The sequence below is a fragment of the Buteo buteo genome, chromosome 9, assembly GCF_964188355.1.
Source record: "Buteo buteo chromosome 9, bButBut1.hap1.1, whole genome shotgun sequence".
Taxonomy (NCBI): domain Eukaryota; kingdom Metazoa; phylum Chordata; class Aves; order Accipitriformes; family Accipitridae; genus Buteo; species Buteo buteo.
Window position 1 is genome coordinate 4,544,138 of NC_134179.1, and position 14,649 is coordinate 4,558,786.

The following is a 14,649-nucleotide window of genomic DNA, read 5'->3' on the forward strand; positions in this document are numbered from 1 at the left end:
AAACAAGAGGGTTTTTTCATGGGCTGGCAGGATTGTTTAGGGCAGGGAGGCGAAACCTGGCTTTCCTTCCACATCCTCCTGGAGGAGAGTTGGAATTATTTTGCGTGTTGTTCCCTCCCCACTCCAAAGCCTCAGGTTTCCAGTCAAAGGGACTGTCCCCAATAATCCACAACCACACGCTGAATTTCAAAAACCCCCACGTCTGCCACAGGAAAAGATGGTTTTCAGAGTCACTGTCACCAAAGGGTGGCAAAAGGTGATGTTCTTGGAGAATAAATAAAGACCAAGTCAGGGTTTTCTCAAGAGAGTTTTATTAAACCAAGGTGAAAAAGGAATGGTAGCAAACCATCTCAGTTCAGTTCAATTCATTGAATCAAGTGTAGTACAAAGTACATGGATTTCAACTCTCCTGCAAAAGAGAAGAGAAGAGAGGTTAAAACACCTTTGCAGCCTGCAGAGGCTTGAACCCCCCTGGAGAGGAAGGCACTTGTGCCCAGTCCAAACTTTGCTTTTAACGATGAAAGACGCAGCGCTGGGTGCAAGCAACACACTTCACTTGCTTCACTGGCTCTTTCTGAGCTTGGAAAAACCTGACACATTCACCTCCAAAACAGCCTCCTGGTCTCCCTTCCTGGTTTATTGCCATGAAAATGGGATTTCCTTTTCGCGGGGATTGCTGTGTCTGGCTGCTGCTAGCTGCTGTGGAGTGGTTTGGCGTACACCGGCTCCATGAGGTGGTAAATCAGGAGCAGGAACAGGCACCCAAGTAAGACCAGGCTCATCATAGCCAAGAGGATGAAGCGGCCGATAAAGAAGGTGTCTACGATCTGCAGTGAACAGAAAAAACCCACACGTTACAGCCTCGGTCTGCTCTGGGAGCCTGGAGGGAGCACACCACATCCTAGAAAAGAGTACTGTCAGAGAAAATTGCTGCAGGAGGAAAACCTTTAGTGTTTTCCCTGGCTTCTCCCCTCGCTTTTTATTCCTGATGTGGGCGCTCTCTGTGGTAAGCAGGGTGTGTGACAAATGATTGAAAGAAGAATCCCTTTCCTCTGAAAAAAGCCACTCACGGGAAAGCTGATGTGCAGGAAAGGAGCAGCACAGTACCGAGCACAGGGAAGAAACACGAGTCAAAACCTGCAGCAGCTCTCCCTGGCCACAAAACTCCCAGCACTGCAAGGAACTGCACACAATTCTTCGCTTTTAGAAGGGAAAGGCGGGGGGGGGGGGGGAGAAAAAAAAAGATTAAAAAAAGAAGATACAGCAGCAAGGCAAGACACAAGAAGCCAACTGCGAGGAGGTCGGTTACAAAATCATCCTCTCGGCTCCTGAGACTACTCCAGAGCTTCGCTCACCCCCGGCTCAGTTTTATAAATCACATTAGCACATGCTCAGCCTTGGTGTTGCTGCAGAAAGAGTCTCTTGTGAGTGAAGCGTTGGCTCCTTCTGCACGTTTCACTTTTTAATTAGCCAATTAGCAGAGTTTCGGTGCAGAAAGCCCAGGTCATGTATTATTGATAATCAGGGCAGGTCCAGTCCAATTGAAGATCCGAAAAAAAAAAAGCTTTCCAATTCTGTTGGCCTCCCGGGCACAAACACGCGCTCGGCTGCCCTTCATCTCATTTCCAACCTTTACACAAGCAGGCCCTACGCAAGGCAGAGAAAAGAAAAAAAACCTTACAAGTATCTTTAGTAGGGATTTAGACAGATCAAGATCTAGAAGAGCAATAATTAATGTGCATTTATAATAGAACAGAGGAAACGGCACCTAAAATGCCACAAAACTTTGTGTATTCAAAGCCCAAAGAGCTCTGGGAAACCTCAAGATGGCAGCTTAGACAGTGGTTGCGCAAAACTGAGGGAGATGCCCGTGCCTGACAACGCAGACCAGGGGCTGCCTAAAACCACAGGTGGCTCTACCCTTGAGTGCAGTAATAATCTACAAGAGAGCCAAAGAGCAGTTACCAGGCTTTAAAATAAAAAAGAGAGCTGTAGGGAAGTAAAAAGCTGCAGAATTAGAGGGGAAAGTTATCAAAACTACCTGCCACATGGCTATCAGCATGCTCTGGGGTGTGTTGGAAGATGGAGGCAGGCGGGAGCACGGACAGCCGTGGACCAAGCTGCAAAAGGGGATGGCAGAGGGGGAGCAGAAGCTGCTGGAGTTCAGGGCTGAGCTGGGAGGGATAAAACGAGTGCGATTCTGGCACAGAACCCCTTGGGTTTGGGAGAATGGGAGCTAAACCCCACGGGTCACATATAACGGCACATAAATAAGGGACTTTAAAGGCAGCACAGGGCCATCCCCAGGGCCTCAGGGCTGCTCCTGGGCCACATCCCTGAGGTAAAGGCCCATCCCCGGGGCCTCAGGGCTGCTGCTGGGCCACATCCCTGAGGTAAAGGCCCATCCCCGGGGCCTCAGGGCAGCCCTTGGGGCCCATCCCAGAGGTAAAGGCCCATCCCCGGGGCCTCAGGGCTGCTGCTGGGGCCAGCCCTGAAGTAAAGGCCCATACCCGGGGCCTCAGGGCTGCTGCTGGGCCCCATCCCTGAGGTAAAGGCCCATCCCCGGGGCCTCAGGGCTGCTGCTGGGCCACATCCCTGAGGTAAAGGCCCCTCCCCGGGGCCTCAGGGCAGCCCTTGGGGCCCATCCCCGGGGCCTCAGGGCTGCTCCTGGGCCCATCCCTGAGGTAAAGGCCCATCCCCAGGGCCTCAGGGCTGCTGCTGGGGCCAGCCCCGAAGGACAGGCCCATCCCCGGGGCCTCAGGGCGGCAGCTGGGGCCTTCGCCGTGGTAACGTCCCGCCGCCCCCGGGCCCACTTGGCCGGGCAGGCCGCGGCGTGAGCTCACCTCATCAGCGGCAGCTGCGGCCGGGCGCTCGTCCTCCCGGGGGAAGAGCAGCAGCGCGGCGGTGAGGACGGCGGCTCCCAGCGTCACCAGCACCACGGCGAACCTACGGGGAGAGGCGGGCGGAGCGGCCTCAGGACAGGGCCCGGCCTGGTCCCACTCTCCCAGCCCTCCCCCTTCCCGCTGCTCACCGGGCCCGGCCGGCCGCCCGGGAGAGCGCCAAGCAGAGCAGCAACGCCAGGCCCCACAGCAGCTGCAGCACCAGCACGCCCGGCCCCGCTCCCAGCGCCGCGCCCGCCATGCCGCTCCGCCGCTACCGCTTCCCCCCTTAGCAACCGCGCCGCGCCGCAGCGGCCGAGCCAATCAGCGCCGGCCGCTACCTCGACCGACGCTTCCCATTGGCTGGAGGGGGGGCGGGACGCGGGGGCGGGGCCGGGGACGCGGCTTTTCCCGCGCCGCCAGAGGCGGGGGCGCGCCACTGAGCTCCCGGCAACGTGGTCCCGGTCCCGGTCCCGGTCCCGGTCCCGGTCCCGGTCCCGGTCCCGGTCCCAGCTTTCCCGGCGTCAGTGCCAGCTCTCCCGGCAGCAGGGAGCTCACAGAACCCTCCTCCAGCTGCTGCCTCTCCCGCGGTGGGGGACCCCGTACCGGTCCTGGGAGGTGCTCCCGGTGGAACGGGAATTCCACCCCCCCCCACCCGCTCCCGTTGCAGGCGGATCGGTGGTTAATTAACGCAGCGTCGCTCGTTGCATAGGCTGTGCCACCGGCCCTGGTCAGCCAGCCAGCTCCTGCCCACCCTGCCGCAGGGAGCATCTCTCTTTGAGCAAGGTCTCAAGGCCCAAACCCTGAAATCTAACTGCCCACACCCTCAAAATATTTAGGGCCCAAATCGGGCAGATTTGGTTCATACAGGTGCGGCTGGGTATGGCAGGGTTTTGCACTGCTGTGGGATGGCCACACCAGGGGTCGAGGGCCTCCAAGCCAAGCCAAGGAGGTTTGTCAATGCACCGAGCACCTTTTAATACCAAGAGAAAAGGGATTTCCAATTTAGACCCATTTTTCTGCCTGTTTTTAAATCCTGTCTCCTCCCATCGCATCTCGCCCATAGGACTCTGGCCAGTGTGGTTTGATGGGTGGCTTTATGCTGGTACTCGCAGCTCGTCTACCAGTTAACCCAAGAAAAGTAAATACATTGATATATTCAGTTTTTCCTCTCAACTGCTTGAAGTCTGGTGATACTTTGACTGCATAAAATGTCACGTAACTGCTGTTTTCCTTCTGTCATTTCTTTGAATGGGAGGAATAAACAAGCGATTAATTATGCTGCGTGACATCAACCTGCCTTTTCCTGCGATGAAATCAAAGTCGCCAGCGTGACATCAACCAGTTCGGCAAGCAGAGCGCAAACTGTCTCCGACACCTGCCTTTACTTGGCATCGAGTAGGAACCGGCTGCCAACATATTAAAAGCGTATGTTTGATAGCAAACTCCTTCCCACACCGTCTTGTGCCGTTAATCCCACCAGAGAGGGTTTTTTTTCTCTGCAAGCCCCACGTTGGCCATGTCCGTCTTCACCGTCGTTTTTCCAACCCTTCTTTTCCGTTATTCCCTGTGCTTCCTGCTCCTGTTGGCAATCAGAAACTACAAGTTTGCTCCTGTTGTTTGAGAATCTGCCTTTGCTTTTCTCTATTTTTCCATTTATTTGCATTTTTGGAGCCCGGTAGTTTGTAAACCCCCAAATTTCTTCATAGCCCTCTTTTCGTAGAGACCCTTCTCTTTCTGCCATTCCTCTTCCATCCCTTGGCTTTCCATCTAAAAGTGATCATTTTTGTCCATCAGCCAACAAGGCTTTTCCTTCACTGAATTTTCCCATTTACCTTTTATCCACAGCTTTAACAACAGCATCTTTAACCCGTTCCCACATGGACAGGGTATTTTCACTACTTATTATCTCTTTCATCTCCTCTTGGTGCTGCCTGGGAGTTTCTTGATGCCGGCAATGACAACGTTAAGCAAGTTCAAGAGGTTGCAGCAGAGACCTTGAATCATCCAGCTACTGAACCTACTGCTGAACCACGCCACGTGCCAGATATTTGGCCAGACGTCAAAGAATAAATCTGATATATGCCCCAGCAACCACAACCAGCAGCCAGGTTTTAGCCATGTAGCTTGTTGGTTTTAATCCCAACTGTTGTATCCAGCATAGTTGGGCTGATGGTAACTCAAGCACTAAGATTTGGAGTTGAAATGATGCCCAGCAGCCCAACACACTCCAAAATATCCCTATTATATATATTTAAATGGTACATATGGTATTGCAGCAGGGCTATGTGTTTCTTTGAGCACGATGGAGGCAAACTGTAAATCCACAGCTAAGAATTGGGAGAAGGTACCTGGGAAAACCAACCTCATCGGTGTGGTATTTCCAAGCACAACCTTCCTTAGAAATTTCTTTAACCCATCTGCAATGAAACACATCATCTGAAACACCCTCTTTATCTTAGCCTCCCCCCGGCATCAGAAATACCTTGGTGGGGATTTGCCTTATGGGACTGCTCTGGCAGCTGGTCAGTTGAATGCAAAGATTAGATTTTATGGCCAAAGAACAATTTACTGCTGTCCTAAAATTAGCTTTTTTCCTAGCTTTTACCCACTAGGATTTGATATCATTTACTGCTTGTGTCAGAGTTGCATTGCACCTGTAAAAAAAAAAAAACAACATAAAGGGGGGAAAAGCAATGGTGAATATAAAATGTGAATTAAAAAATGTAGGAAAGCAGCAGAAATTGCAGATTTTTGTGTTGTTTGCTACGATTGCATGACTCTGGGAGAAACTTCATATTTGTGGTGGGTTTTTTCCAGGATAATGGTTGATGTGGGGACTTCTACTGGTATTGTGGATCCTGGTTCCTCCAAGACTTTTGACTTGCACCACATGGCGTTTGCATCTGAACCTTTGTGCTGGGGACAGGACGCATCAAACTGATGACAGACAATGCACTAACAATTAATTCTGAGTCCAACATATTCGATATCAATAATCTAAGTACCGTAAAGCCTTTACTGGCAAGGCTCTCAAGCGATACCGTGCTCTAAATAAGGAGAAGCAGAGTCATCCAGATGCTGTTGGATGCTCACAGCCCAGCAAAACCCAATGCAAAGGATTTATTTGGCCACAAATAATTCCGGTGGTCTCCAACGGACGGGAGATGCTATCCTGCTGAGGAATGATTTGACGGGTGCTTCGTCACCGTGGGTTGTTTTTCCCAAGGAAAAGGCGAGGGGGTTGCGGCATTTCTTGGCAAAGACATGAAAAAGATCCTGATGTTGGAATTGGACAAAATGGGCTTGGCAGAGAGATGCAATTAGCGCCGAGGCTAATTAAACGCTTGGGCCAGGAGGACAGAGAGGTCACCTTCCTTCAAGGGCTGCAAGGCAGGATCACATGGATCAAAGCTGTTTTGTAAGACACTGCTCAAGGAGCAGCCCCTGGAAACGGGACGGGTTTGGGTCGAGATGGCCTTTTTTGGGTTAAAAACTGCAAATCCACCATGCCTGGCTCATCCCAGTGGGCAAAATGACCAACATGGTCTAATATCAAATGATATTAAATGATCAAACTCCTGGCAGCAGAGTTGGAAGCACTGGGAGAATTGATTTAAAAGTCTTTGCGCAGTCGTAAAACTTGCAGTTTTACGGCTGGAGCTCCCTGACGCTCAAATATTAGAATTAGAAAGAAACAGGCATTGATGCAAGCAAGAAAATATTCTGCTCCTGATTTAAAGACTAGCGAATTGCTAAATATTTTTATTAGTGGCAAATTTGCAGCTTGCTGGAACTAATTTCACGCCCGGTAGATATGGAGCTTAAGCTGGGGATGGCGTTAAATTACTCTCTTGTAAAGGTATTTAAGCCTTATGATGGGGATGCCGTTAGATGGTGGGGACCTGGCTGGGGACCCCCTTTTTGGGGTGGCTCCTCGTGGGTTGGGAGCTTGGGGATGGTGGCCATGGAAAGCTGAGCTCTTCTTGCAGCATTGGTACAAACCCATCATTTCCCCCCCAGGCATGATAGGAATGACCAACCCCCCTCGTTTGCATAAATTTGATTACGGAAGTTTGCTGCAAACCAGCACAGGGGACAGTTGTGGGGCCCCCAGGATCCTCCAGCCTGGAAAGATGCTATTTATATTTTAGGGGTGGTTTTGTTGTATTTTGGAGATTATTTAGGATGTTCAGGGTTTAGTTGATTTAATTAATTTTAAAATTTACTTAATAGACTTTAAAAATCTATTTAATTAATTGTGTTTTAAAATTTATTTAATTTATTTTAGTTGATTTCTTACTCTAGGATATTCCAGGTTTAATTGATTTAAGAGATGGGTAAAGGCATGGCTGGATCCCTGAGTGTCATTCGCCCTCCATGCCCATTATTTCCATGTCTTCTTTGTTGGCCAGAGGTTTTACACCATGGAAATGGTTTTCCAGCCCAAATCCCTCCGTCCTCCATCTGCAAAGCTTCCGGGTGCACCAGGAATCACCTAATTTAATGCAATGGGAAAAATCCATCCCGTTTCGGTTTGCCTGGTTACAAACTGGGACAGGTGCAGGGATGGGGTCGGAGGATGCAGACCCAAGAAAGCAAAGCAAAGGCGTCGAGAGGATCCGATTACCCCTCTAAAAATACCTCTGGGAGGGTGGTGGTGGTAAACAAGAACTATTTAAATCCGTGGTCCAATTTCTGTGATGGAAATACATGAGGTTAAATAGTTCTCCCCGACTTCTTGGAGGACGTGTATGTCCGAGAAGTGCTAAGTTGCTCTTTTCTGAAGAGAATTTCCTAAGAAAAGAAAGTTAAAATAATAGGAGAGGGTTTGTAATGGCTCCAGTGGGGATACAGCTCTCTCTCGCAGGAACCCACTTAGGATTATCTTTCTCTTGCTGATGGCGGAAATCAATTTTAATCGTCCTGACGGGAAATGAGGATGTAAGACTTCAAACAGTGCAAATCCTGCGACGTTTAAAAAATAATAAAATGGGATATGAAGTCGCTTTTAAAATGAAAAAAAAAAAATCCCATCCCAGCAAGAGGAGATGTCTCTAAAAGCCCCAAAAGGCCCCCATTGGTGGGAGGTGGAGGACTGAAGGCATTTCCCGTGGTGGGTTGAGTCCGACCCCAACTGAAAAAGACTTGGAGAAGGTGGATGGAGGAAGATGGGGTGTCTCTGTCATCACCTGCTATGGTTCCAAATGCTCCCAAGGGCGAGGAAGTAAGTAATTTTTTTGTTTTGGTGACTTGTTATGCTAAATGCATAAATTTTAATTCTGTCCAGTAAATTTGTACATCAGTACAAGTAAGCCTTTTTGATGCTTGGCTCTCTGAAGTTAAAGGAACTACAGAGTCATTTCCCTAAAAAAACGCTACAAAAAAAGGTCCTATTTATAAAAGGTCCTGGGGATGCTTAAATGTCATCGTGCCCACACGGGGTGACATTTCTCCATGGGGTCAACACCCCTGGATGATACTGGAACAAAATCTGATCCAGCCAAGGAGAGGAAGGAGGAGAGCAATCACCTGAGAGACTTAAATAGGGTTGTAGAGCTGTCCCTGGGTGCTGCAAGGGATGGACCAGAGGCAAAGCTAAAGGAAGGAGGCAAAGAACCCATGGAAAATGAATATAACAAGGTTGAGGGGAAGAAGAAAGGCAAGAACAAGGTCTGGGGAGATGCTAAGAATTAAAATTTGCTTTTATAATGGCATTCCCAAGGGTGCTAAAGCCCACGGTGAGAAGTTTTTCCAAGAAACTTCTATTTCCCATACGTTTCTCCAAGAAATGCTATTTCCCATCAATCTTATCCTTAAAAGAGTATCAATATGGGGCCTCCTTGTGTCATCGCTTCTGGAAACCTCTCGTCTTTACCTGTGTCAACCACTTCCTCCTTCCAACCTGAGTTTTTAGGCGAGAAACCAAGGAGTCATCGATAATTAAACCCTCGACACTTCACTTTAAGTGGCTCATCATCATTAGTTCTTTTGGTATTCCTCGTAATGGCATTAATCACCGGCCGCTCATTAGACTTTAATGTGCCCATAATATGTTCATCTGTAGTAATTCAATCGCAATTGAGCAGTCGATAATGTCTCCTTATTGGAAAGGGTTGGGCGATGGCAAAGTCCATCCATGGTGGGATGTTGGGTGACTGTGAGCAACCAACATCTGCTGAAATGGCCTGAATTTGTCGCTGCGGTCCCCAAGACTTTCAGGCAGGTTTTTTTTTGGCAGACAGGCCTGTTTGCAGTTTTAATTACGGTTTTATCCTCGGCTCCTTGCAACACCTTTGCTCTCGCCCTTTTTCATTTGAATTATATCGATTTTTTTCCCCTGCTCCCCAGGCAGCAGCTTGGAAATGATGCGGCTGTTGTTGTTGTTGTTGTTTTTTTTTTTAAAAAAAATTAATTTCCTTCCTTATGTTTGTGTGGTGGTGGGGAAATTAGTTATGGTGGGAACTGGCTGGGCCTGGAGTAGCAAGGTCAAAGCGCCGCGTGGCCCCTGAGAGCTTCCTTCAAAAGCCACAGTGTTGCCCTTAAGATCTCTTCTCCCTGAGTCCTGAGCATGTGGGAAGTGGCTTTTACATCCCAAAATTAAATTTTGGATTTTCACACACCTCAGGGTCATTGGTAAAAAGGATGTTCTCGTGTATCCAGCCATCACAGCGCTCAGACTACTCATGGCTTCATCCTACCACGTGTGGACACCCCAAGGATGGAGATCACCCACCTCTCGGGGACTTCCCTGGGCTTCACCGACCTCCCCGGCCAGGTGTCTCTCCTCACCTCCAACCTAATTTTTGAATTACTGGTGGATGGCAAAAAAAAAATCGGAGATGAGTCCTTTCTGCTGCGTTGTGACTTTGTGATCCTTCCAAAGCCATACACCGGTTGCCCCATGTTCTCCAAGGGCACCGTTTTATTTCAGCCCTGAGGTTTTCGTCTCGGACCTGGGGAGCTTTGCATCCCAAAAGATGCATAAAACTTCTTTTGTTTTCCTTTGCATGTGGAGGAGATATTAGGTAGTGTTTTGGTTTTCTCAGGTCCATCAGCAAGTCTCTGAGATAACTCCAGCAGCTAGGGGTATGAACCATGTAGATGGTATTTAAGATCGTTTTGGATAACCTGTGCAAAAAAAAAAAAAAAAATTAAAAGGTGGCTAATCAAATGGCTTTGAGGGCTGTAAAAAAGCAGAACTCAATCCCTCTAAACTTTCCTAGATGTCATTTCAGGAGAGATCGAAGATGACACTAACCTAAGGAAGGAAAGCTACTAAAAATTCAAAGTTTATAGTCCATCTGTCTCTTTGCTTCAGGGAGCTGGTATTAAATTTATTGCTAAATAAAACAAATAAGCCTAGGAAAAGTCGGCGTCGAAATCTGCATACTCATAAGAGAATTAACAGAGCTCTCTTGTTATGATGGCTGCTTCTCAATTTGCATCTTTAAAGAGTTGTGACCATCTCTCCGCTTCTCCCTTCGCCGGCTCCTCCGAAGCCGGGCCGGTGCCGGCGGTTGGCGCCGTGTTTGCATCGCTTGGTGAAGAGATGCTGTGGATGAAGGTTGAACTCCCATCGTGGACTGAACCGAAACGAGGAAGGGGAAGGGATGCTGAAGCCCCGCCAAGGCGAAGAAATATCTCAGGTGGAGCCAAAATTTAAAACGGCAGGATTCAGCATCTCCACGTTGCTTTTGCTGGCTGACTGGTACCCAGCCACCACAGATATCCAAGTGAAAAATAAGTTGGGGGGGTTTATTGCTTTACCTGGCTTATCCCATTAATCAACCCCAGTTGTTTTTTTTTACGGGATTTGTACAAGGTGTAGTTTTATGATTATTTAGATTTTTTATTCCCCCCTGGTGCATATTCCTCCAACCCACTCGTATCTCAACTGGCTGATACTGCCTCCGGAATACAGACTCCAAATCTTGTCCAAGTGCTGGAGGTAAGTCACTTTAAACATCCAGATCCTCCTTTCTTTTTTTTTTTCAATCCTGGAAATGCTTGGGAAAGGATCAGTCAGTTGGATGCTCGCAGTAACTTTGCATGGGAGAGCCTGAAGGAGCAGCAAGAACTGGCTGCGGACTTATTACACCTTGAAATTAAACATTTTAAAAGAGTAAGTTGGCAGCGGGGATATTCTAATCAAAATATATATAACCTGCCATTTATCCAGCATATTTCCTCCGGAAGGACCCCAAAGTGCTTTCCCGGCTCCATGAGCCATCATTAACCCCTGCTCCGCCAGCGCGGGGAGGAGAGAAATCCCATTTTTTCAGGTATTGTCCCACTTGCTCCTGGCTGCTTGGCGGAGGCAATGACAGGGAAAAATCCTTTCTTTTGGCTTTAGTTTTCTTTATTGTCGATCCATCAATCCCGCACAAGAAATAAGCTTTAATCTTATTTAATCTCGGATGGGGAAACCTCCGGGAATATCGAGCCATCCCAGCATCGATCACTTATTCTTAATACATCCTCCTTGTGCCTGTGGATTATCAATAAAGCCTTTAATTATATTCTCCAGTGTATTCATCTATCAGTAGTTGTCAAATCGGCGTAGCGTTACTTGCTCTTATTTGTGTGTCTGAGACTATTTAAAATGCACGGTGGCTTCAAAAATAATGCTGTCACCTCGGTGCCATAAATCTTTTTTGGGTTTACTCTCTCATTATTCCCAGGAAAATCATGTGCAGAGGTAAAAATAAACATATTTAAGAAGAGGAGCTGTCCTGTGGGTATCCTAAGTACCACAAACTGAGGGAAATCAGCTTTAATAGATATCCTCCATGAGCTAAATAGTTAAAATTTGGGGAATCCCTTAACTTCAGCCTGGATTTGGTGCAAGCATCACCGGGCTCGGACAGACAACTGTTCTTGTGTCCGGTCCCAGGTTAATTATGTGGCTTTTAAGGCAGTGTGGGATGACACTGATTTTTCTCCTCTCTTCTTGAAACTCGTAACTGGAGAGGGTTTTGAAAGGTGTGGGAAAATATCTGTATCCTGAATGTCTTCTAAAAATCCAACACAAATTTTAATGGGTAATTTGGATTAAGCATCGTCCCCCGATCGCAGCGTGGTGCCCGAGCCGGAGGGACGAAGGGCTGGTGGGTACCACCACCCTCTGATCCGAAACAAGTCCTAAATTTTCTTTAAGGCTCCCTTTTTAGCATCCTTTAACTGCCGAGGGGGTCGGACATCCTCCCAGGCAGTGAGCTTGCAATTTGGAGGGGATGTCTTACCCCTCCAACCCACTGCAGTGCTTTAAGCTGGGCTCAGCCGCAAAGCTCAGACTTAGGAGGCCAGCCCTGGCTGTGGCTGCATCCTAAAACCTCATCTTGTTTTTAACATCAATTGTTTAATAATTTACTCAGCTTCGCTCTTATGTATTTTTCAGAGTATCCCGTCACAGTTTTCTTAGAGAAATCCGACACAAGCAATAATGCAATCTTGGAAAGAGAATTGAATTATTTATGGAGGAGCAGTCAAATGACGGAGACTAAACCGCTATATTTTATGTAATTTGTTTTCTCCTGAAGCCTGTTATGTAAAAATGTAAATATTGCCGGTTATATATGTCGCCGCTCTTGCCAAATGTTTAATATTTTAGCAAACTTGCTCTGAATACTCGTTGCTTTTGAGAAGGAACCGTCCGTGTGCTCTTGAATAGGCACCAATTAGTTCATGGTAATTATATATTTATGACACTGATTTGAGCGCGCAAAACCCCATCCCTCTGAGATGCCCGCACCCCAGCTTGGGGGCGGGTAGATGGCACAACCCCCCAAATTTGGGGGACTCCTGGATGAAGGGGGCTTAATTTCAGGGAGGTTTTCCAGCAGGCAGCGCTCCGACTTGGGATAGGGATGTGGAATAAGGTGTTTGATCGAGGCTTTTGTGGTTTTGGGGGGTTTGGACATCTCTCCCGGCTGGACACCAGCTGCATCCCTCGGCTGGATGGTGGTCCAGGGCGGGGAGAAGGGGGTCGGTACCTGCCAGAGCCCCCGTGGGAGTCAGGCTCTGCATCCCGTCAGGAATGCTGCTGAGCATTGCCGGTCCTGCAGATTTGGGGGCTCAGGGCTGGCGGGATGAGATCTGACCAAAAAAAAAGATCATCCAGGGGTGACCTGTTACAGCAGAGAGATGCTTTTCTGGGGGACAAAACCCCAAGATTAAGTGCAGAAGGCTTTTAATTTACCACCCCCCAAAATACAGCAAGACCCCATGGCTAGATGTTGAAGCGGAGCCAATTCAACCGGGAAATCAGGCACCCTGTTTTTTTAACCAGGTATGAGAATTAGCCTCTGGAAAAAAACTCTCCAGGCAAGGAGCAGCTTTTGCGTTTGTGGAGGAAAAATCCAGGCCTGGCTACTTTTCCTGGAGTTTCCTGGAGGAAACTTCCACAAGTTTCTGAAGCCAGCGGAGGAATCGCTTTGGCGATGGGTAACCAAAATTAGAGAAGAGGAATGGGATGCTCGAGGAGCAAACATGGGATGCTCGCTGCTGCTGATGCCAGAAGAAAGAGCCCTGCAACAGGAGAACCCTAAAATATTGAGCACTTGGACATTTTTGGTGATGATGGGGCTTAAAATATGCCCTGTGCATGCCTGCCCTCTTTTCATCTCTGTTTTTCAACACGAGATGCCGAGCGCGGACGATCCCGCGGTCCTTTGATCCCAAGATGAGGGGGTTTCCGTTCTCCTCCCATTTGAATTCTTCAGCTTCTGAAAAAAACCAAATATTTTTTGCCCGGCATCCCCAGCTGGCTGAAACAACCGGCGACAGCTTTATGGCTCCTCGTCTTCGCTCGCTCCCGTGGAATAGTAATGAGGTGCGGGGAGGCGGGGGGGACGTCCCGTCGGCTGATTTACAAGGCAAGAAATTCCTATAAATCATTGCCCCAACCTCTCCAAAGGATCAGGGGCATGCTCTGAGTTCCCGCTGGTTGTCCCAGTGACATGATGCAGTGATGCTTTTTTTTTGTTGGGGGGGGGGGGGGTGCATCCCAACCGCCCGCTGCATCCCTCCGTTATTATATCAATGGAGCCCAAGCGTGAACCATCGATTTTTGGTTGCTCTCCAATGGCCGACCCAAAGGAGGTCACCCAATTTTAGAGGCTGCTCTCAAGTAGGAGGCACAAATATTTCCCAGATGGTTTTTTTTTTTTTTGCGGGGGGGATAAGCTGGAAGGAGGGATTTAAAAGTGGGGGTTTGCAAGAGGTTGCTGGCCCTGGGAAACTCAAGAGGGAAAATTAAGGTGGTTTGGGTTCCTAGCCTTAAATTTAGGCTCGTTTTTCCACCTTTCCCGTCACATCCCTGACCTTATGGCCATCCCTTACACATCATTTATCGCCACTGGCTCGTACATCCCACTGTAACTCTTCGGAGCCGATTTTAACCCATCCCAAAAGAATTCAGGGACTATTTTGACCGATTCCATCTCTCATCCAGTATGCCTTAGGAAATGGGCAGAAATTCAGCGTTTCTCCCCAAACCTGGTTTTGACAGCCTTTTATCGGGGAAGGGGATGGAAAATGGGGAGAAACCAAATCATGGCCGGGCTGATCCAGAAAAATCTGTCCCTGTGGTTTTTTTGCAATAAAACATGGGAAAATTTGGCAGCAGGACCCAGTGTTCCCAGTGCATCCAGCACTCCCAGTGGAAGTGGCTCCAGGGTAACCTCATCTCCAGGTCCTTGGGAGAAGGGAGGGAAGGGTTAATATCTCATACTGCCCAAAATTTTTTGGGGGGAGCCTCTGTCAGAAA

General features: G+C 48.5%; 2 protein-coding genes across 4 annotated transcripts in view; one reads left to right on the top strand and one right to left on the bottom strand.

The window, feature by feature from the left end:
* Positions 1-288: 288 nt before the first annotated feature.
* TMEM218 (transmembrane protein 218) lies at positions 289-3,174 on the bottom strand. 3 transcript variants are annotated; one of them, XR_012651765.1, is made up of 4 exons: positions 3,032-3,174; positions 2,844-2,946; positions 604-827; positions 289-409 (listed from the first exon to the last, which is right to left on the bottom strand). XR_012651765.1 is itself a non-coding variant. In XM_075036725.1 (3 exons), exons 1-3 carry the CDS (start codon positions 3,139-3,141, stop codon positions 693-695), a joined length of 348 nt encoding a protein of 115 aa, XP_074892826.1. In that variant the 5' UTR covers positions 3,142-3,174; the 3' UTR covers positions 295-692. The 3 variants fall into 3 exon arrangements, 2 of the variants coding, with proteins under 2 accessions (XP_074892826.1, XP_074892827.1); XM_075036725.1 differs by having other exon boundaries at positions 295-827; XM_075036726.1 differs by lacking the exons at positions 289-409; positions 604-827 and adding an exon at positions 843-2,120.
* Positions 3,175-7,756: 4,582 nt separating this feature from the next.
* Positions 7,757-14,649, top strand: part of PKNOX2 (PBX/knotted 1 homeobox 2) — a 95,527-nt gene continuing 88,634 nt past the window's right edge. Inside the window, exon 1 of the mRNA XM_075035010.1 lies at positions 7,757-8,106. The gene's annotated coding sequence lies outside the window, so the exon portion shown is untranslated. The remainder of the gene's footprint in view (positions 8,107-14,649) is intronic.